At 37.9% G+C, this 21,718-nt stretch overlaps 1 protein-coding gene across 1 annotated transcript in view; it reads right to left on the bottom strand.

The window, feature by feature from the left end:
• The window catches only part of LOC121369859 (DNA-directed RNA polymerase II subunit RPB1-like), a 35,353-nt gene that overhangs the window by 9,905 nt on the left and 3,730 nt on the right, over positions 1-21,718 (bottom strand). The window contains exons 2-21 of the mRNA XM_041494939.1: positions 21,115-21,384; positions 20,237-20,410; positions 19,131-19,412; positions 18,218-18,379; positions 17,371-17,591; positions 16,727-16,859; positions 16,007-16,131; positions 14,750-14,960; positions 13,098-13,307; positions 12,574-12,822; positions 11,825-12,043; positions 11,038-11,260; positions 9,605-9,815; positions 9,085-9,335; positions 8,135-8,340; positions 7,100-7,324; positions 6,384-6,630; positions 5,249-5,349; positions 4,133-4,237; positions 986-1,168 (exon numbers count right to left, since the gene is read on the bottom strand). Of these exons, the coding sequence (XP_041350873.1) occupies positions 986-1,168; positions 4,133-4,237; positions 5,249-5,349; positions 6,384-6,630; positions 7,100-7,324; positions 8,135-8,340; positions 9,085-9,335; positions 9,605-9,815; positions 11,038-11,260; positions 11,825-12,043; positions 12,574-12,822; positions 13,098-13,307; positions 14,750-14,960; positions 16,007-16,131; positions 16,727-16,859; positions 17,371-17,591; positions 18,218-18,379; positions 19,131-19,412; positions 20,237-20,410; positions 21,115-21,384 (4,008 nt within the window). The remainder of the gene's footprint in view (positions 1-985; positions 1,169-4,132; positions 4,238-5,248; positions 5,350-6,383; positions 6,631-7,099; positions 7,325-8,134; positions 8,341-9,084; positions 9,336-9,604; positions 9,816-11,037; positions 11,261-11,824; positions 12,044-12,573; positions 12,823-13,097; positions 13,308-14,749; positions 14,961-16,006; positions 16,132-16,726; positions 16,860-17,370; positions 17,592-18,217; positions 18,380-19,130; positions 19,413-20,236; positions 20,411-21,114; positions 21,385-21,718) is intronic.

Below are 21,718 nucleotides of genomic sequence, written 5' to 3'. Positions count from 1 at the left end.
ATGTTAAATATTGGCAGATAATGTACACCAGGTGTATATATTTTGCCATTGTTGAGGAGCTTTACCAAAGGCAGAAAAGTGCCACCGGTGATGGTCTCTACCTACAGCAATTTATATCTCAACGACCGTTGTTAAGTTCGAGCCCTGAAAAGGTTAGTACATGATTTGGCTTAAAATTAGGGTATAACTACATTGTATTAGACTATCTGTAGGTGCTAATGCTGAATTTACTATCAGAAAATATTGAACAGCGATGTTTTAAAAGTACATACATCCAACTGAACAGTGAGAAGTAGCATATCAATATGTAAATAGAGTCACTGGTAATCGGCAAAATGTCCGACATGTTATTTTAGTGTTGGTTTTAGTGTCGAAAATTGATTCGATTAGCCAATCAAATTTCTCATTTTAAGCAGATTGAATTAGAATTAGTATTTTAAGGATAGGTGTGATGGGGGTAAAAAAAACCCATCCCAGCACACACTGAAATGAGTACTCTCAGAGAAAAATATTAGAGTGATTAACATTTAATAATCACTTCCATTCATAACAAAATAACATCATCATAGAGTACAAAGTAATTAACATGTTACAAGCTTTGTGTCATAGTAACGCAAACTTCAATTAAAATCAACTGATGGAAAGCAAAAATATGCTTGAAACACAATGTAATGGAACAGGGGATGAATCACACATATCTGTACTGAAAAAGGAAGGAAGGAAATGTTTTATTTAACAACGCACTCAACACATTTTATTTACAGTTATATGGCATCAGACATATGGTTAATGACCACACAGATATTGAGAGGAAACCCGCTGTCGCCACTTCACAAGCTACTTGATTACCAGCATGGGATGTTTTTATATGCACCATCCCACAGACAAGATAGCACATACCACGGCCTTTGATACACCAATCGTGGTGCACTGGCTGGAACGAGAATTCAGTACTGAAAAAAAACCCAGAAAGCCAACAACGTACAGCAAACACTTCAACGATGTCGTTGCTGTTAGTGCGGATGGGGTCGATGTCGCGTTCACTCAACACACGCATCAGTGCGGTTCCGTCGGTCTCAAGGATCCACTCGGCCACAGACTTGAACTCTCCCTCCTCTGTGATGAAGATTCGCTTCTTGTCGTCAGTTGTCGGCAGATGCATGTATACCTGAATGAAAAAATAAATAAAATAAATAAAGGCATAAAAATAACACTGGACAACAGCATTTGCATGGTTCTCACACAAGTTTGTTTATGAATTATTTTTTTTCATACCCAGATGAACGTAAAAGAAATACCAGACAATACTGCTAAGAATAACACTAAAACTTTATTTTGAATTATTTCTGGTCCATAAAAAATGCTCAATAAGACAGCTTGCCCATATAAAAAGATGACGCAATTTTTATGTTCATTGAGAATTAAACAAACTCCTGTTTGCTACGTCTGGACCAATGGGATGACGGTTATATTGTAATGAATGTAACGGAAATGTAATTTTAAAAGTATGTTGTTACAATGAGCTATTCGTGAAGTTTAAAAGTTTGTTTCAGAGTACTGTTAAAGCAGATCTTGAGGTGAACAAACATTCTCAGAGTACTGCTAAAGCAGATCTTGAGGTGAACAAACAAACATTCTCAGAGTACTGCTAAAGCAGATCTTGAGGTGAACAAACAAACATTCTCAGAGTACTGCTAAAGCAGATCTTGAGGTGAACAAACAAACATTCTCAGAGTACTGCTAAAGCAGATCTTGAGGTGAACAAACATTCTCAGAGTACTGCTAAAGCAGATCTTGAGGTGAACAAACATTCTCAGAGTACTGCTAAAGCAGATCTTGAGGTGAACAAACATTCTCAGAGTACTGCTAAAGCAGATCTTGAGGTGAACAAACATTCTCAGAGTACTGCTAAAGCAGATCTTGAGGTGAACAAACATTCTCAGAGTACTGCTGAAGCAGATCTTGAGGTGAACAAACAAACATTCTCAGAGTACTGCTAAAGCAGATCTTGAGGTGAACAAACATTCTCAGAGTACTGCTAAAGCAGATCTTGAGGTGAACAAACATTCTCAGAGTACTGCTAAAGCAGATCTTGAGGTGAACAAACTAACATTCTCAGAGTACTGCTAAAGCAGATCTTGAGGTGAACAAACTAACATTCTCAGAGTACTGCTAAAGCAGATCTTGAGGTGAACAAACAAACATTCTCAGAGTACTGCTAAAGCAGATCTTGACGTGAACAAACATTCTCAGAGTACTGCTAAAGCAGATCTTGAGGTGAACAAACTCACATTCTCAGAGTACTGCTAAAGCAGATCTTGAGGTGAACAAACTAACATTCTCAGAGTACTGCTAAAGCAGATCTTGAGGTGAACAAACAAACATTCTCAGAGTACTGCTAAAGCAGATCTTGAGGTGAACAAACATTCTCAGAGTACTGCTAAAGCAGTTCTTGAGGTGAACAAACAAACATTCTCAGAGTACTGCTAAAGCAGATCTTGAGGTGAAAAAACAAATTAAGGTGAGTGATTAACTGCTCCCCATACCTAGATTATGGGGAGCCATGTAAGATATTAACATACTGATACCCTATAAATGTTAAGGGGAGTGATTAACTGCTCCCCATACCTAGATTATGGGGAGCCATTTAAGATATTAACATACTGATACCATATAAATGTTATGGGGAGCAAAAAATTACTCTCCTTATTCTCCTTGTATTAGCTTCAGGAGTTATGGCCTGCGAGAGGGATAGCTTAATTAATCATCAGCTGTTGGATGTCAAACATTTGGTAATTCTGACATGAAGTCATCAGAAGAAACCTGCTACATTTTTCATATTGTAGCAAGGGATTTTTTATTGCACCACCCCAGACAGGAGAGCACATACCACAGCCTTTGATATACCAGTCTTGGTACACAAGCAAGAGCAAGAAGTAGCCTAATGGGACCCATCAACGGGTATCACTCCTAGACCAACCACACATCAAGCGGGCATTTTACCACTGGGCTACGTCCTGCCTTATATATTGGAGGGATGGACAGATGCTGGGGTATGCATAATTTGAGATGGGTTTTGTCAGAGCTGCAAAATACTGACATACAACAGTTGACTGCTCAAACCAGTTTTTATATTCCTAATACATGATATCTACATACTCTTAACCCTTTACAACCTATGACCGACCACCCCTGCGCGTGCTGTAACCTCACCGTGATGCAGGGGTGTAACATTATCTTTGAGAATGGCCAATACAGCACAAATCCCCTTGTTTTCTCCGAGATACAATTGAAATTTTGAGTAAAAGTCAATATCTATCTGTGATGTCAGGGTTTCATACAGATGGGTGTGTGTGTGTGTGTGTGTGTGTGTGTGTGTGTGTGGAGGGGATTTATCCCCCCCCATGATTTTGACATGGGGGGATATCCCACCCATCAACCTGCAGAGCAGTGGGGTTTTTAAGGTAATTTTTAGCTCTTAGCATAACATTTTCTAAGAAAATCTCCGGGCATCTAAAATCCACCCCCCCCCCCCCCCCCACTCGCATACGGCGCATGGTTGGGAGCTTCGTCTCCTCCGCCGGTCTGATCCCCACCCATAATTGGGTGGGCTGACAGAAACCCTAGATGTATTTTTACACTGTTTTTATTTAAATCTTGAATTTTTTATATTGATGTTGATCATCACTTTGTTTGCATAACCATAGTTTGACACCCAATAGCCGATCATTTTTCGTGCTGGGGTGTCGTTAAACATTCATACATTCATTCCTATGACCGACCACTTACAACAAGGCAACCATAATATAATAGTATAACGGTTGTTTTGTTTAAGGACACCACTAGAACACACTGATTTACTAATCATTGGCTACTGGACGTCAAACGTGGTTATTCTTAGTGTCTTAGAGAGGAATCCTGCTACATTTTTCAATTAGTAGCAAGGGATGTTTTATATGCACCATCCCACAGACAGGATAGCACATAAAACAGTCTTTGATATACCAGTTGTGGTGCACTGGCTGGAACGAGAAATAGCCCAATGGGCTCACTAACGGGGATCGATTCTTGATCCATAATATAATGAAGAAATATTGGGGTGTACGCTTAATGAATTGAACCTAAAACTTACTTTTGCAATGGCTTCGATTCCCTGGAGGCTCATGTCAGACAGCAGGTTTGATTCAATACACCTCAAGAATACATCATCTTCCATTTTGTCAGCCATTTCTTCCTCCTGAATCAGACCAAAACAAAGTCAATAAAAATGAAAAATGCAAAGCCATGTTTTAAAAAATTAAAATTTCATTTTTTTGTTTTAACAAGACTTAGGTATTTTAATTAATAACACTTACATAAAGTAATTGTCAGAGGTTTTGCCAGAGGGCGACTAGGGTAAAATACATACCCTAAAATTTTGGAAATTAATATATTTTTATAATTTTTTAAATAGATGATAGTAAGAGAACTGCTGGTTTAATACCTGTCACATTGTATGAAATGCAGCATCCAATTTCAAACCCATAACCACCTAGTAGGCGGCACACTTAGTTTGTTTTGTTTTTATTATGTACCCTCAAATTAATCTCTGGCAGAAAGCTTGGTTGTGTTCAGTAAATAAAACACATGCTGAATAAAGTCAAATACAGCAGAATCTCGTTGGTTCAAACTCGGAAGGGTCGAATACACAGCAATGTTTGAACCAAAAACAAAGTCCTGAGTTACACTTACACGATGATGACCGAATGGTTAGTTCGAACTATCCGACAGGTCCAACACTTTCTGGAGCACCAACGGGGTTCAAGCCAACGGGATTCAATTGTATATGTTTTTGGGTTGCAGTTTAATTAGAACTGGTCATGCATGACCATAACAAGTAATTAAAAATCATGTTATATTGTTATTGTGACACAATAAATTCAGCCGATGCGTTTATATGCATTGTAATGTGTTTTTGTGTGGAACATGCTGTAAAATGATCGGCAATCAAAATAAACATTCATATGAAGTCAAATTTATAAATTATTGGGACATTAATCTAATCAAAATAGTATTCTACAGCTTCAGTCCTCGAAATACTCAACAGCATTCAGTGAATTTCAAGACCTACAGATTATATTATGCAGGTTTAATTTAAATGCTTTCAAGGAACATCTTTCAAAAGCTTGGATACAAAATGTACGACAGTCCAAATAAACTACTGTCGAAACCAGGTCTTCTGAAAAAAAAAAACCCATCAAATTCTCACCTCCTGAAATTTGCTTTCATCAGAATTCATGATTCTTATTCTGAGTACAAGCTTCTCAGCATTGTCGTCATTGAAGATGCAGTTGAGATCATCACCAAATCCTGAAAAGACACCATTGTGGTTATTAAATTATTAAAACAAATCAAACATTATTTGAAGAAAAAAAACCCAATTCAGTCTGGACTATACAAAATTGTTTACAGAAATCTGAAACAAATAGAATCAATTTAACCGAAAAGAAAGAAAAGTTGTTTTGTTTAACGACACCACTAGAGCACATTGATTTATTAATCATCAGCTATTAGAGGGGTTAAACATTTGATTATTCTGACATATAGTCTTAGAGAGGAAACCCTCTACATTTTTCCATTAGTAGCTAGGGATCTTTTATATGTACCATCCCACAGACATGATAGCACATACCACTGCCTTTGATATACAAGTCATGGTGTACTGGCTGGAATGAGAAATTTAACTGAAAATCCCATGTAAGTAATAAATTACTTTCCTCCAAAGCATACAATAATAAATTAAAAAATACATAAAACTTGTACTAAATGGGGCTAGGTGTCTGCTAAAAAGACTCTTAAGATGAATTTAAAGTGTGAATTGGTCTAATAGTGCCTCCTCTGATGTAAAATAAAAATACATAAAAGTTGTACTAAATGGGGCTAGGTGTCTGCTAAGAAGACTCTTAAGATGAATTTAAGGTGTGAATTGGTCTAATAGTGCCTCCTCTGATGTAAAATAAAAATACATAAAACTTGTACTAAATGGGGCTAGGTGTCTGCTAAGAAGACTCTTAAGATGAATTTAAGGTGTGAATTGGTCTAATAGTGCCTCCTCTGATGTAAAAAAATAAATTAAAAAAATAGAAAGAAATGTTTTATTTAACGCACTCAACACATTGTATTTACAGTTATGTGGCGTCAGACATATGGATAAAGGCCACTTCATGGGCTACTCTTTTCGATTAGCAGCAAGAGATCTTTTATATGCACCATTCCGCAGACAGGGTAGTACATAGCACTGCCTTTGATATGCCAGTCGTGGTGCACTGGCTGGAATGAGAAATAGCCCAATCCCAGACCGACCGCGCATCGAGCAAGTGTAAAAAATTTGTCCGACAACCAACCTGCTGTGATCTTCTCGGAGATCTGCTCCATGGTAAGCTTCTTGTCGGTCATTCTCTTGCGGTCGAGCTCAATGCGGAGCAGCCAGGATGAGATGCGCGAGGCGTCGAAGTCGGGCATCTCGTAGTAGACGCTCACCCACTCCTGGTCCTCAACGATCACAGTGTTCATCGGGTCGGGGTCGTAGTAGATGGCCGTGTTCGCCGTCACTTTACGCAGCGTCGTGTGCTCAAGACGGCACAAAACGTCCTGCAGATAAATCAGAGATAAACACTTTTTACTCATTATTGGGAATACAAAGTCTGTTCATCGAGTTGGGGTCGTAGTAAATGGCTGTGTTCGCCGTCACTTTACGCAGGCCGTGTGCTCAAGACAGCACAGAACGTCCTGCAGATAAATTAGAGATCAACACTTTGTACTAAAGTCATTATCAAGACAGCACAGAACGTCCTGCACATAAATCAAGAGATCAACACTGTTTACTCATTATTGGGAATACGAAGTCTACACTACAGTAAAATAAATGTAATCTATATAATTTTAATTATTTTATTATAAAGTTAACCTTTAATATTAAAATGTAGTTAAAGATTTTGTTATTCGGAAACAATTTAACACTGGAAGCAATGCTAACAGAGCAATAATGTTACGTTATGTGTAAATCTGAAAGAAGGAAGGAAGGAATGTTACCCTTTTCTCATCAGAAAACAAGTCGTACCTTGGCTTTCTCCGCGTCCCTGGCAGCCTGGTCCAACAGGTAGACGGTCAGCGAGGGAGTCTTGGGTTTCTTCGAGATGTTGATGATCTCCTTGAGCCGCGGCACACCAAGGGTTACGTTCTTGGCAGACACACCAGCGTAATGGAAAGTGTTCAGCGTCATCTGTGTGGCGGGCTCACCAAGCGACTGGGCGGCCAACGCTCCTACCATCTCACCAGGGTGCACCTGAAATCGGCAGAAGCAGGTTTGATGTGATTATCACATGCCTCCCAAGAATTTTAAATCTATGTGACCCATTTATCGGTTATGTAGAAATAAATCCATATAACCCACTTTCTTTTTGCGTAACCAGTCATATCCATGTAAATGGTATTTGAAATTCTGCACGCGCAAAACTTAGGTTATGCAAAATTAGATTTGCACGAGCAACGCGCATAAAACGATCATTCTATTTTTAGACGCCCATTATCACCTATATGATTGAAAATTTACAGTGGATTCTGTCCAAACCGGCATTAGTGTAATCTGAATTTCTGTGTAAACAGACAGGGCTCACACTGGAATGAATTTAGCTTGAGCCAATTTTCTCATATGAAGAGTATTTCCTTGAAAATTATTTAAAAGTGAATAATTTAAATAAAAATGCATTAGCCAAATACCACTTTGTATAGAAATTAGCAATGGCTATAAAGAACACTCATATTTTGTATAAATTTATCACGTTGTTGCATCAAATGCCTAAAGGATTTCATGGTCAACGAAAACAATTTTCAGGTTTTCAACTGAAAAAGCTTGATACTTAGTGAGTACTGAGTGCTAAATTTATAATAATCACCACAAAGTTCTGAATTATACCCATTTCATAAACTCTATTCAGTATTCCCATTTCATTTACAGATTATAATATAAACATCATCAATGAATATGAATTTTATTGTGAAACCAAAATACATTTATCTTTTTTATCCCCCAACACAATTAATTTTACAATTACAGATAATAAAATATCCTTATAATGTTTAATAGTTTTCAAACCTGAGCCTGCTGGAACTTCGTTTCGATTTCACCAATGAGCCACTCGAACGCCTCCTGATTCAATCGGAATTCTTCAGACACGCGTTTGGCACACAACGTGGAACGGATGAGAATCTTCATCAATATGGTTGCGTTGGCGTTGGCTGCAACACTAAGCCTGTCCTCACCAGCTACCACTACCAGTTTCTGACACAATTCACGCACACCTGAGACAGAAAAAACAAGATTCTGTTAGTATGCCAATAAGAAAAAGTCAGTAGATCTTTTACAATAGTTGCAGAGGAAAAGTAAAAAAAAGGACGCCACTAGATCACATTGATTTTTTATCTTATCATCGGCTATTGGATGTCAAACATGTGGTCATTCTGACACTCTTTTTTTTTTTTTAGAGGAAACCCGTTGTCGCCACATAGGCTATTCTTTTATGACAGGCAGCAAGGGATCTTTTAGTTGCACTTCCCACAGGCAGGATAGAACAAACCATGGCCTTTGTTGAACCAGTTATGGATCACTGGTCGCTGCAAGTGGTTTACACCTACCAATTGAGCCATGCGGAGCACTCACTCAGGGTTTGGAGTCGGTATCTGGATTTAAAATTCCATGCCTCGACTAGGATCCAAATCCAGTACCTACCAGCCTGTAGACCGATGGCCGGAGGAAAACTTGTAAATTAGAATAACATTGCAAGTCTAGATGGTATCTAATTGACAAAAAAAGGATAATTATTCCTGTAAATTTCTCAGCGCCGTCAGAGCCTCTCACTGTGGACATAAAACAGTTGGTGAAATTCTGTTTCAAAATAAAAATTCAATAAATGTGTCAATTCTCATACTAAACCAAGTATTCCCTGAAAATATTCTCACCATCTACAATTCGTATTAACAAATGATAACTTAAAACTGCAATTATCCACCCACATTCCACAATTTAATAAAACTATGCACACACACCTTCCACCACTTTGATAGGGTGCAGATCGGTCACTTTCCTCTGGTCTATGCGGAATATTTTCTTGGCGTTCCAGATCATCCTGTCGAGGTTGCATGGCAACACGATCTTACTGTCGCCGGTTGGGAAAATCTGTCGGAGGGCCATCCTGTCTTCTTTAAGCTGTTCGAACTCTCGCTCCAGCTCCGCCAGAACACCAGCATCACCCATCAGGTCTTTCACTACATCCTCACCAAGACACCGCCGCAACGATCTGAAATATTGAATAACAAAAAAAAATTAAAACATTTATCTATGTCACAAATTTAACACAAGAATTCTGTGGAATTAAATGTGTCGTCTACAATAAACATTTTCGGTCCTCTGTGATGAACTGTGGTGAACACCCATAGGAGCAACTATAAATCAAGTTTCAAGACCTACAACTTATAGATTGTGAGAAACTGATCTAAACGTGAAACTGTAACACTCAACTTAAAGTTGAAAGTCAATGATCATTTGAGAAGGCCAATTAATCTTTACCTTTCGTTAGCCGTGTCAAATCTGAACCTCTTTTCGAAGGCCCTGTCCGATGGTTTGAGGGTGGGCATGGCCTGGAACTCGACGTGAGTTGCATCCAGCCCATCCTCCCCGTATGTCAACTGCACGAGCTGCTCCACCTGGTTACGGATTGTGCCGTCGTATTTTACCATCACGCTCTCCATAGCCTTTATCAGACGACGTTGGATGTAACCTGAACAAGACAAATGTCGTTTAATTATTTGTTTATACGGATATTATTAGTTTTAAGCAAAATTTATTACTGTCACATATACAGTTTGGGGATAGGCCAAAAAGAGTAAGCCTATATTAACCTTCAGTCGATATACTGTACACTGTATACAGTGCATTCCCCAATTCATATTTCCTGCCGTTTTGCACACGACACTCACCGGAAACATAATTATAATTAAAGAAAAAAGATTTTTTTTCAAAATGGTGGCTTTTGTTTAGATTTTTTCAATTGAAAATACCTTGAAATTTTGAGTTCAAAAAGTGGTTTTCGGCAAGTATTTTCGCTTGACAACAATGGCGGCACGTCGCGGTAATTTTCAGGGATAGATAGCTGATTGTGACAGCTAATTTAATAATAAATTTGATCGTTTTACCAACAAAGAAAATTACCAAATATTGCAATATGAATCGTAGTTCGGGTTTAAAAAAAAATTCTGGTCAGAAAACCACTGTTATCGGGAATAATGGACATAAATACTGGACAGCTGGCCACAAATGCCCGTAAGTAAACGCAACTTTTTCGATTTTTTGCCTAATTTTAACCCCCATTAGCAGATCTAAAATAATAAAAATTACAAAAAAAAAGACACGAAAATAATACTTACCGATTCATATATGAAGTTTATTTCATGTATTTATAAAACATTTAAGTGAATATATGTGAGTAAAAATAATAAACTTGTACCCACTTAACGTGGTTTTTGTTAAAAAATTAATCCAGTAGAGGTTAAGGCCTCTCCCTACATTTTACAAAATACAAAACAATTACATATAGCCAAGATTACAAAGTTAATTTATTCATATTTGTAACTAGAGAGAGAGAGAGAAAGGGAGAGAATACTGGGGATTACAGATGACAAATAGATCATTTCCATACAGGTTTAAGCCTGCAAGCTGTCTCATATTAAAGAACACAATGAGGAGTTCATTTCCAAAACATCATTTACGTAATGTTGAAAAAAACCTTGATTTTGTTGCATCATGATGTAGTGTTTATCACACGAAGCAGTTTTAAGAATCTGCTGATAGGGCATATATCATATTTTGGCGAAAACTCTGCTGTCATATGTCATTATTAACATCAGAATACCTTCAGTGGCAATTCTAAAATTGGAAAATTGGTTTATCTCTTCAAATGAAACGAAAACCATCAACACCAGACATTTTCAAATGAGCGTTACCGGTTTCAGCAGTCTTCACAGCTGTATCAATCAATCCCTCACGACCTCCCATGGCATGAAAGAAGAACTCGGATGGCGTCAGACCGGCAAGGTACGAGTTCTCAACAAAACCTCGCGACTCGGGACCGTAATCGTCCTTGATGAAATGAGGCAGTGTCCGGTGACGAAAGCCAAACGGAATCCGTTTACCCTCAACGTTCTGCTGGCCCACACAAGCAATGACCTACAAGTAGTTGTAAAATAATAACAGAAACCCTGTAGACAACTTGTGTTAGAATGACACAAAAATTAAAAGTATATTATACATATGTAATGAACAAAACACGGTTATGATTAAAAGTAGATGCAGTTTTGCATTAACAGTGCCTTGCCATAAATGCACTGCAGTCATAGCAAGACTGATGAATGGAGAGGACACCATGGTAAATAATAAATTTCTTTTGTTGTAGTTTTGAACAACTTCAGTTGAGAAGTTTGTTTTGTTTAACACCACCACTAGAGCACATCGAATTATTAATCATCGGCTATTGGATGTCAAACATTTGGTAATTATGACATATAGTCTTAGAGAGAACAGAATGAAGGGGAAATATTAACAAAATAACGCAGTAAAAAGTCTGTATAGTAAATGTACTATCCATTTTAGAATATAAACATAAGTCTGAGATAGAATTTTCTACCGTCATTTGTAGAACCAATCAGGTCAAATTTGTATGCAAAGATCCACTTTTTAAAACAATTATAACACCTCGTATAACCTAAGGAGTCACTGACAGTGCATGCGTACCTGTGAAATGTTGATCTTGGATCCCTTCGATCCTGCCACCACCATAGCCTTGAAGTTGTTGAATTCTGACAGAGATTTCTGAGCCTTACTACCGGTCTTGTCTCTGGCGTCGTTCAGGATTCGGTTCACCTGGTTCTCAAACGTCTGTCTCAGAGTGTTACCAGGGGTCGGCTCGAGGTCATCGTTGTGAGCTTTTTCAATGACGTCTATCACCTCCGCCTTTTAAATAGAAATTAAAATAAAAACATTTCATCAACAACGGTCACAAACAAACACATCTAAATAAACAAGAATTCCTAATGTAACATTTTTGGTTCTGTGCTGGAGTGTAATGGACTGATCATTTGTGTGTCATCAATTAATAGTGGACCACAGCTCATTATCACATCCACAAAGGAATTAAATGGACGCTGTGCTACGTGAGGGTTAATTATCAGAAATTAGTTTAAATTAATTAATCTAAAATGGTCGAATTTACACAGCCTGTTTTTCTTAAACACAGGGGTCTAAACATTGTAAATGTATGTAGTTACATGTGTTTAAGTCTAAAACAGGCTTTGTAAATTCGGCCCTTTGTTTTTAAAATCTTGATCAGCGATATTTCTAGTCAATTAAAAATTTATTAGCAACTACTGTTTAATATTTTAAAATTGTGTAGAGATCTCTGAAACTTGGGTAGCAAATTGCGATACTTAAACTGTTCCCTGTTTATACATGCACAATATAACTAACACAATATTTTATTATACCTTGGCCTTCCTGATGGTTTCCTGGATGTCGAGGTAGGTCTGCGGGTCAGCAATGGTGTCCCCAATGCCGATGCTGTGACCCTCCAAGAGAAGCCAGTTGTTGACGCAGGTCTGGATGTTCCCATACAGTTCGCCACATATCTCAAAGCCGAGTTCAAGAAACACGACATGGGCAAGCGCACCCGCAGATGCTCCCAGAGTCTTCTTACAGACAATACCAGAGATCAACACTCCATCTTCTATCAGCACCTGATAGAGGACATTAAAGTTTTTATAACCCATTTAATACAGGAATAACTGCCATTCACAAAATTTACCAATTGCGAATCTTAAAAACAATTGGTGAAATTTATTTAAAGTTATACATTAATTTTTTTTTTTAATGTTGAACAATATCAAACACACTAATTTTTACATTAGCTCTGCAAGAACGAGAGAGAGAGAAAATCCATTTCCTGTAGGCATATGATATATCAGTTATGACTTTGTGAAGTCCCATTGTAGAACACAGTAAAATAGAGTACCCGCGTATCGCCTGGGGAGATCCACTTGTACGGCCCTTTGTCCTCGTTGTCGGGGTGGGTGCTGTGTGTGCGGATACAGTTGATGCGACCGGGGATGATGATGGAGAAGATCTGTTTGCCCGTCCACAGCGGTTTCGGTTTCAAGATGGCCGGGTGGGGAAGTCGACCGTCCCACGTCGGCATGAACATGAGGATCTTCATCACTTCTTGCTGTGAACACACAAAATTGGACAACATTAGACACGTAACACCAAATTGGACAACATTAGACACGTAACACCAAATTGTACAACATCAGACAGGCAGCATCAAATTTTACATTAGACAGGCAACACCAAATTGCACAACATATGACAGGCAACACCAAATTTCACATTAGACAGGCAACACATTGTATGCAGGTTTCATGATATCACTTACCAAATACAACATAAAGACGAATTTAGAAAATATTTTTCACAATAAATTTTCCAAAATGCTACCGTATTTTCCCGTGTATTATGCACACTTTTTTTCCAGAAAATACAGTTTAAAAATGGGGGGGGGGGGGGGTGCACTATACATAGGAATAGAATTTTTTTTTTTTTTAAATGTCCAGCGATCACACATGAAAAATCGCCGATCGGTAGTTTACAGGTTATTGACAGTGTTCATTACAACGAAACACCAAAACCCTCTTAAAAATCGCTTTTCACTTGTGATGGTTGTAACAAATGCAAAATAAATCTACAATGGACCGTAAATATTTGTAATTTCCATGAGATTTAATTTGGCCATTTCCGGCAAACCGGAAATATACCACATTATTATAAATTAAGAAATCGCTTGCATTCACGTTAGCCACGAGAACGAAATGTAATATACTATATTTTTGTTTTCATATATTTATTAGTCATTTACAGTGTATGGGGTATATAACTTTTTTATTTATTTATGCACGTGTGAGTCTGTGACATGTAAGTACGCAAGTACTAGCCTTTGTTTAATGTGACATGTAGGTCTAAGTTTTGTTTCTTGGTTTCTTCAATATACCGCTTCTTTCGCTTTTTGTTAATTTTGGTGATGGGGAAAGCGGTACATCTTGCATTCACTGTCGATTTTGTGGTTCATGGTTTTTTTCTTGGAATAAACGTTCAAACTGGGGGGGGTGGGGGGTGGGGGGGGTGCACACATAATACATGGGAAAATACAGTAATTGCCAAAATTATTGTTAAATTACAATTTATTTTAGTGAATTTTTTTCGGCTAAAATAAACCAAAGTGAAAACCATAATGGCAAAAACCTGTAAATCATCCTTTCATGCTATTAAATGTATTGTGAAAAACACTGTCAGAAAAAAATACTTTTTTTTTTTTTTACAGTAAATGGCTATTAAAGATGTAAAGATGGATATTACGTAGAGAACAGCAATCCTGAAATGTTGGGCATAAAATAATGAAAGTGACAAAATATTTATTGTGGGTTTTTTTACCACCAGCATTAGGAGTTACTGATTAAAAGTGTTTTCCTTCCCGATATTATTCCAGTATTACATCTTGGCTCCATTTTGCAACAGCAGTAGTGTGCAGGTATAAGCTTTTAAAATTCAAGTTTGTTTTGGGGTTTTTTTTTTACATCTCCATATTGCACTAAAACTGATGTTAATACTCACCCGTTCGAGGAAGACATCTCTTTTGGTCATCTTCCTAACGGCACACAGCGTGTCCTGTACGATACCCATGACGGGCCTGTTGGACTGAGGAGTTATGATCATACGCGCCACGTACGCAAGATTCAGGATCTCAGCTTTCGTCTCCAGCGACTGTGGCAAGTGCAGATTCATTTCATCGCCATCAAAATCAGCATTGTATGGTGTCGTAACACTGAAGACATTAAAACAATTCTTTTGTACTGACCACAGCATTAACGATGAAGCTTTGCAATATGCACTAAAAGCTACACCTAAAACGTATTCAGTCTTAAAATGAAGATATAGCCAATCAAATTGACAGAAATACGGTTTAACAAAACCCGACATTTTTTAATATGATCATTTACAGTCAAACATATGGTTATTACTACATATCTTCAAGTACTACTGGAAAAGGTGTAAGGCATAATTTATATGCACATTCCCACAGGTAAGACATCACATCATTTATATACACGTTCCCACAGGTAAGACATCACAGTATTTATATGCACATTCCCACAGGTAAAACATCACATCATTTATATACACGTTCCCACAAGTAAAACATACCATGATCTTTGATGTAACAATTATGGGACACTTCTGGCAAGTACTGTACCACTATATCTTGCCACCTGCCCTACCCCCAATTAGTGAATGATACTGCTATGGTATTAAAGAGTCAAAACCAAAAATTTTAGAGTCCACAGTGTATAAATTATTTATCAGATTAAGATCATTACACATTCTGTGAGAATTTCACATCAATTTTTTTTATTGTTTACATTTTTAAAACTTAATGCACCAGTTATTAGGTTTTGATTGTGAAATTTATTATGTTGTGACTTCATGTCCGAACCAATAAGACTGATCAATTAGAAATTATGATCAAGACATCCAAAGTTTGTTTTGTTTTACAACATCACTGGAGCACATTGATTAACTAATCATCAGCTCTTGGATGTCAAACATTTGGTAATTCTGACTAGTAAATAGAGAAAACCCGATAAATTTTTTCCAATGCAGCAAGGGATCTTTTATATGCATTTTGCACAGACAGGAAAGCACATACCACAGCCTTTGACCAGTTGTGGTGCACTGGTTGGAACGAGATCATTTCTTTTTTAGTTGAACGGATACACTGAGGTGGTTCGATCCTGCGATGCAAGCGCCTCAGGCGAGCACTCAACCCACTAAGCTAAATCCCACCCCTCAAGACATCCACAGCACACTGACCTCAAGTTGAGCCTGAAAGTTGACCAGGGTAACACTTTGACCTTGTGACACATCATGGACATCTTGTGAAGAGTGGGTTGCCGGTTGAAGATGACCACATCATTATCTTCCATGTGTCTCTCAACCTGAATATACACAACGGCGTAAATACTTCTTGTCCAAAAGTCTAAGTTTAACACCCCGTCCAAAAAAAGAACAGGAGCTGTAACGAATAGCATCAGTACTAGTTACCAACTTAGCATCAGTACTATTAATAGAGCTAAAACCCAACCATTAAAAGACCTTTTTGTTAAATAAACAAGCCTTTTGAGAGTACTGCTAAAGGAAAACCATGTCCCCATCAGGCTGAACAAATTTTTAAATCTTCTAAATTCAAGGGCAATAACTGAAAAATTTGTAAATCGCCATGTACGTTAAACTTCATCTGTAACAGTATGTGATAAAGCTATATACAAAATTTCATCTCAATACCTTCAGACATTACAAATAAATTTCCTAAAAACAAATTTCATATTTCCTAAATTAAAGGGCCATAAATCTGTTGAAAACAGGTAAATTGTTATGAAAGTCGAACTTGATACGTCACAGAAAATGATAAAGCTATACACAAAATGTCAGTTTAATACATCAAAGCATTGTGAAAAAAAACTCCGGAGAAATATATACGGGATAGACGGACGGACGGACAGACAGACTAATAAAAGTGACTATGTTCTTCACCTTGTATCCAATCTGCAAGTGGAGATCAGAGGACTTGGGATGAAACCTCAAGTCTATTCTCTCACCATTGTCTCGCACTATGTACTTGGCACCTGGGTACTGGTTAGCTCCCCTGCGGACAAGCGCCTGCATTCTAATGTAAAACACAAAAAAAACATTAGTAAAACATCAAAAGTATGTGCAACAATACAGCTCAAAATTACTAATATTAAGTTAATATACTCATTTATCTTTACAGTACAAAAACTGAGAAAGCTGCAATAAATTATGCTTGCTGCGTTTTCAAAACAGACTGCATTGAGCATTATCAGTAACATATAGGTAGTTTCGATAGCATAACATATCACAGCCTTTGATATATACCAGTCGTGGGACACTGGTTGGGAGGGGGTTCGATCACATGATCTGAGCAACTCGGACAAGAGCTCTATGAAACCCTGGTAATCATGGGATGTAATCCAAGTAATTTACATAGAAAGATAATTCATTATTTAAAGATTAATTAAAACATATCCAGCAAACCCTGCATTAGGGATAGCATTTTGTACTCACAAATGCTGCAAGATGCGTGATTTTTTGTTTAAAGGTTAAAATCTATGTACAAAGCACAATGATATAAAAGCCTATATACAACACTTCCTCACTTGTCTATGTTGAAAGGTGTGACAATTTCTGGAAATGTCAGATTCTGCGCAATACTTCTGGGAACACCGACTTGGTACAGCTTGAGGTTAGGGTCTGGTGTGATGACTGTACGGCCTGAGAAGTCGACTCGTTTCCCCATCAGATTTCCACGCACCCTCCCTTCCTTTCCCTTCAGTCTCTGCTTGACTGATTTAAGAGGTCGTCCAGATTTCTGACAAGCCTGGAAAAGACAACAGCAACCGTGACATAATGTATATTAAACAATGTTACCAACCAGAGCTCATCCTGACCATTGCCACATTAGCCATTTGCTAATTATTGTACAAAGTGGCTATAAAATTTAGCAGGACTAGATCTGCCACTCTCCCACTAGCAAATGTTCTACACATCTGGTGAATTGTATTTTAATTTGATAAAATAATTTAAGATAGTGAAAATAATTGTGGAATTTTTTAATTTAATAAATAATTAGGCAAACTGTTCTACACACCAAGAGCTAGCCCTGGTCAGTATTTGGCTGTCAAATTTTCTTCACATTAGACTCTTTGAATAATTTGAAAGAAAGGACTCTTCATATGTAAATAGTGTCTAAAACAAAATTCTTCCCTGACCAACACGTGATAAAGTGATAAAACAATCAACTGCCACAACATGAAGGTAACGATTAAATTAAACAGTTGTTTAACCAGTTAAAACTGCTTGCAGTATTTGTGATGAATGTCACTGAACTTTGTTTATTTTCACCTCAAACAGTCCAAATACGTGTTAACTAATTACAATTTGTTCCTTCTTCTATATCAGTCCAATAATAACCTAAATCGGTGCTCAATAAATAATTATAAATACCCTTGGCAGGCCTGGTAACTCATTGTCTACTAGAGTAGAACAGTGGTACTGTAACATCTTCGTGTCTTCAGCGATGATGTGAGCTGCCGCACCGTTCTGTTCATTTCTCCGCAGCTGGTTGTTGGCTTTGATGATATCGGCCAACTTGTGGGTCAGATCGTCCTGTCAACGAAAAATTTATGTTAGAATGGGTTTTTAACAGCACCTCATATTTTAAACAATGGCTATTAGGTATTAAACATATTTCCACACTTTTGAGAGAGAGAGAGAGAGAGAGAGAGAGAGAGAGAGAGAGAGAGAGAGAGAGAGAGAGAGAGAGAGAGAGAGAGAGAGAGAGAGAGAGATAGAGATAGGGATAGGGAGGGAGAGGGGAAGCATGCTACTATCATGTTAGTTACTCCTTTTCAAAAGCAGTAGGGGATCTCTTATATGCCAAGCACTGATTTCATTTAGGATTCCACCAGAATCGTAAAAATGTGTTAGGATTCCATTTCACAATATTTCAGGCCACGGCATTTTTAAGATAATGATATGGGTACAAAATTATGTCCACACCCCTACTCGCCCCCAAATGGTCCAGATAATAATTAGTGAATGTTAAATTTGGACACTGTAATTAACAAGTCTGCACACTAATTACTAAAACCTGTCAGTTAAAATGTTTAAACAAGCCTTTCCATTTATCATTTTTATATTTTCTCTTTCTTTCACCACAATGAATATCACACAACATAGTATTATAATCAGTCTAAAATGGACAAACATAGCATTTCTCAGGCAAAACTACATTGTACATAATATTTTAGCCAAGCTGAACATGAAGAAGTCTAGTCTCACTATCTCACACACAGAATGACAACCTGCCTAAAATAAATTTTTAAAATCACACTTCTCATCCCAAACAACACCGTACCTGATTTCTAGCCGAGCCGAACATCACAACAGCCGGCCTCACGCAGAGCGGGGGAACAGGAAACACTGTTATCACCATCCAGTCTGGACGCGAGTATTTGGGGTCCATTCCGAGAATGGAGCATTCTTCGTCGGAAATCCTCTTAAAGATCTCGAGCACGCGCTCAGCCGACAGAATGATCTTCCTCTCCTGTGAGTCTTCATTCACGTTCTTCCACTCGGCAATCATCTCCAAGCCGTTCTTTCGAATCTTAGGCTGGAATCTGCCACATCCGCCGTGACTCTTTAAAACACACACAGATTCAATACATTTTAAATACTTTTCAAAACACACACAAATTCAATACATTTTAAATACTCTTCAAAACACAAATTCAATACATTTTAAATACTCTTCAAAACACACACAAAGTCAATACATTTTAAAAAGACTTCAAAACACACACAAATTCAATACATTTTAAATAGCTGCTAGGTTTGGAAGAATAAAACGAAGGTTAAAGCTACAAGTTTATGTTGTTTAACACCACCACTAGAGGACATTGATTTATTAATAATCGGGTATGTCTTGGAAAGGAAACACAAGCTACAATTTTTTTATTAGTAGCCAAGGATCTTTATTAAAGTAACGTTTGTTTTATTTAACGACGCCACTAGAGCACATTGATTTTGTATCTTATCAGCTATTGGACGTCAAACATATGGTCATTCTGACACTGTTTTTAAGAGGAAACCCGCTGTCGCCACATAGGCTACTCTTTTATGACAGGCAGCAAGGGATCTTTTATTTTCACTTCCCACAGGCAGGATAGCACAAACCATGGCCTTTGTTGAACCAGTTATGGATCACTGGTAGGTGCAAGTGGTTTACACCTACCCATTGAGCCTTGCAGAGCACTCACTCAGGGTTTGGAGTCGGTATCTGGATTAAAAATGCCATGCCTCGACTGGGATCCGAACCCATTACCTACAAGCCTGTAGACCGATAGCCTAACCACTATGCCACTGAGGCCGGTGATCTTTATTATGCATATTCCACAGAAAGGAGCCTCTAGGTATTGCCTCTACTTTCAAAAACCAACTGTAAGTCTCTAACAGGATAATTACCTTTTTCTGGCCTTCACCTTCTTCTCCTGCAGGTGTTTCGTCCATGTTGGCCTTCTCCATTTCGTCTCCACCCTCACACACCTTCCGACTCTTGCACAAGTCGTACACATGGGCCAGTCTCTTTCGTGGGTGGCCTTTTGATTTAGAAAGAATATCCTTCATTTTTGCTGAAGTCTAAAAAAAAACGACTTTAATATTTATATCACATTTATGTTTAGTTAAAAGATTGTACAAATATGTATATATATATTTATAACAAAAACATGTAGTCAAATATAGTCCCAGATACCTGAAATGTACACTCAGGATATACATGAAAGAAAAAGAAATGTTTTATTTAACGACGCACTCAACACATTTTAGTTACGGTTATATGGCGTCAGACATATGGTTAAGGACCACACAGATATTGAGAGAGGAGACCCACTGTTGCCATTTCATGGGCTACTCTTTTCAATTAGCAGCATGGGATCTTTTATATGCACCATCCCAGACAGGATAGTACATACCACGACCTTTGATATACCAGCTGTGGTGCACTGGCTGGAACGAGAAATAGCCCAATGGGCCCACTGACCGAGATCGATCCCAGACCAACCATGCATTGAGCGATCACTTTACCACTGGGCTACGGTCCTGCCCCAGGATATACATGAATGCACAAGCTTGTAAAATAAACTAAGAATATTTAGTTAAAAGCTAATAACCAGTTTGAACATAGCAACATAAAAGTTGCCATAAAGAATTAGAACAGACTTACATGTTTACAAATAAGACAAGTAACAATCATAATAATACTGAGTTTTGGTCAATTCTGTGGTGTCAAGTAACTCAGAACCCAATTAAATTTGACAATATACAAATTTGAAAAAACTTACCGCATCGACTAACAATTTTGAGCAGAAGAAACACACACAACGAAGTATTTTCACCGTCTTGGTCAAGAAGCCGATGTGATAGACAGGCTTGGCTAGTTCAATGTGTCCGAAGTGACCCGGACATTCGGACATGCTTCCTGCACACGACTGGCATCGCGACAACCTGTCAATAACACCCTGACGCGGGTCCATTAAACCACCAAGCTTAGGGCGGCCTCCTTCGGTCGTCTCCGAATACTTTATTCCTCCCTCTGTCACAGACATTTTCCTCTGAAGAAAGAAGTCATCATACATGTATAGATGTCAACTTTTTCGTCTATAACTAGGCCTCCAAGAATTAAAAATATGTGACACACATTAAAATACTTTTGAAAAATTATAAAATTTATTTGAGTTACACACATCAGGGTATAATATACCATACATTTTGGGGCTGGTCACCAATCAGATATCAAACTTTTCCCCCCAATTACGACCCAGCAGTTTCCCAATTTAGAACTTTGACACGATTTATAACATTTTATCAATGTACATAGATATTGGTTATATTCTTAAGAATCCCCCTTTTCCCATTTGAAACGTTATTTCCCACCCCAATCAATCG

Source organism: Gigantopelta aegis, chromosome 1 (assembly GCF_016097555.1).
Source record: "Gigantopelta aegis isolate Gae_Host chromosome 1, Gae_host_genome, whole genome shotgun sequence".
Lineage (NCBI taxonomy): Eukaryota > Metazoa > Mollusca > Gastropoda > Neomphalida > Peltospiridae > Gigantopelta > Gigantopelta aegis.
This window is presented reverse-complemented; position numbering and strand designations above follow the sequence as displayed.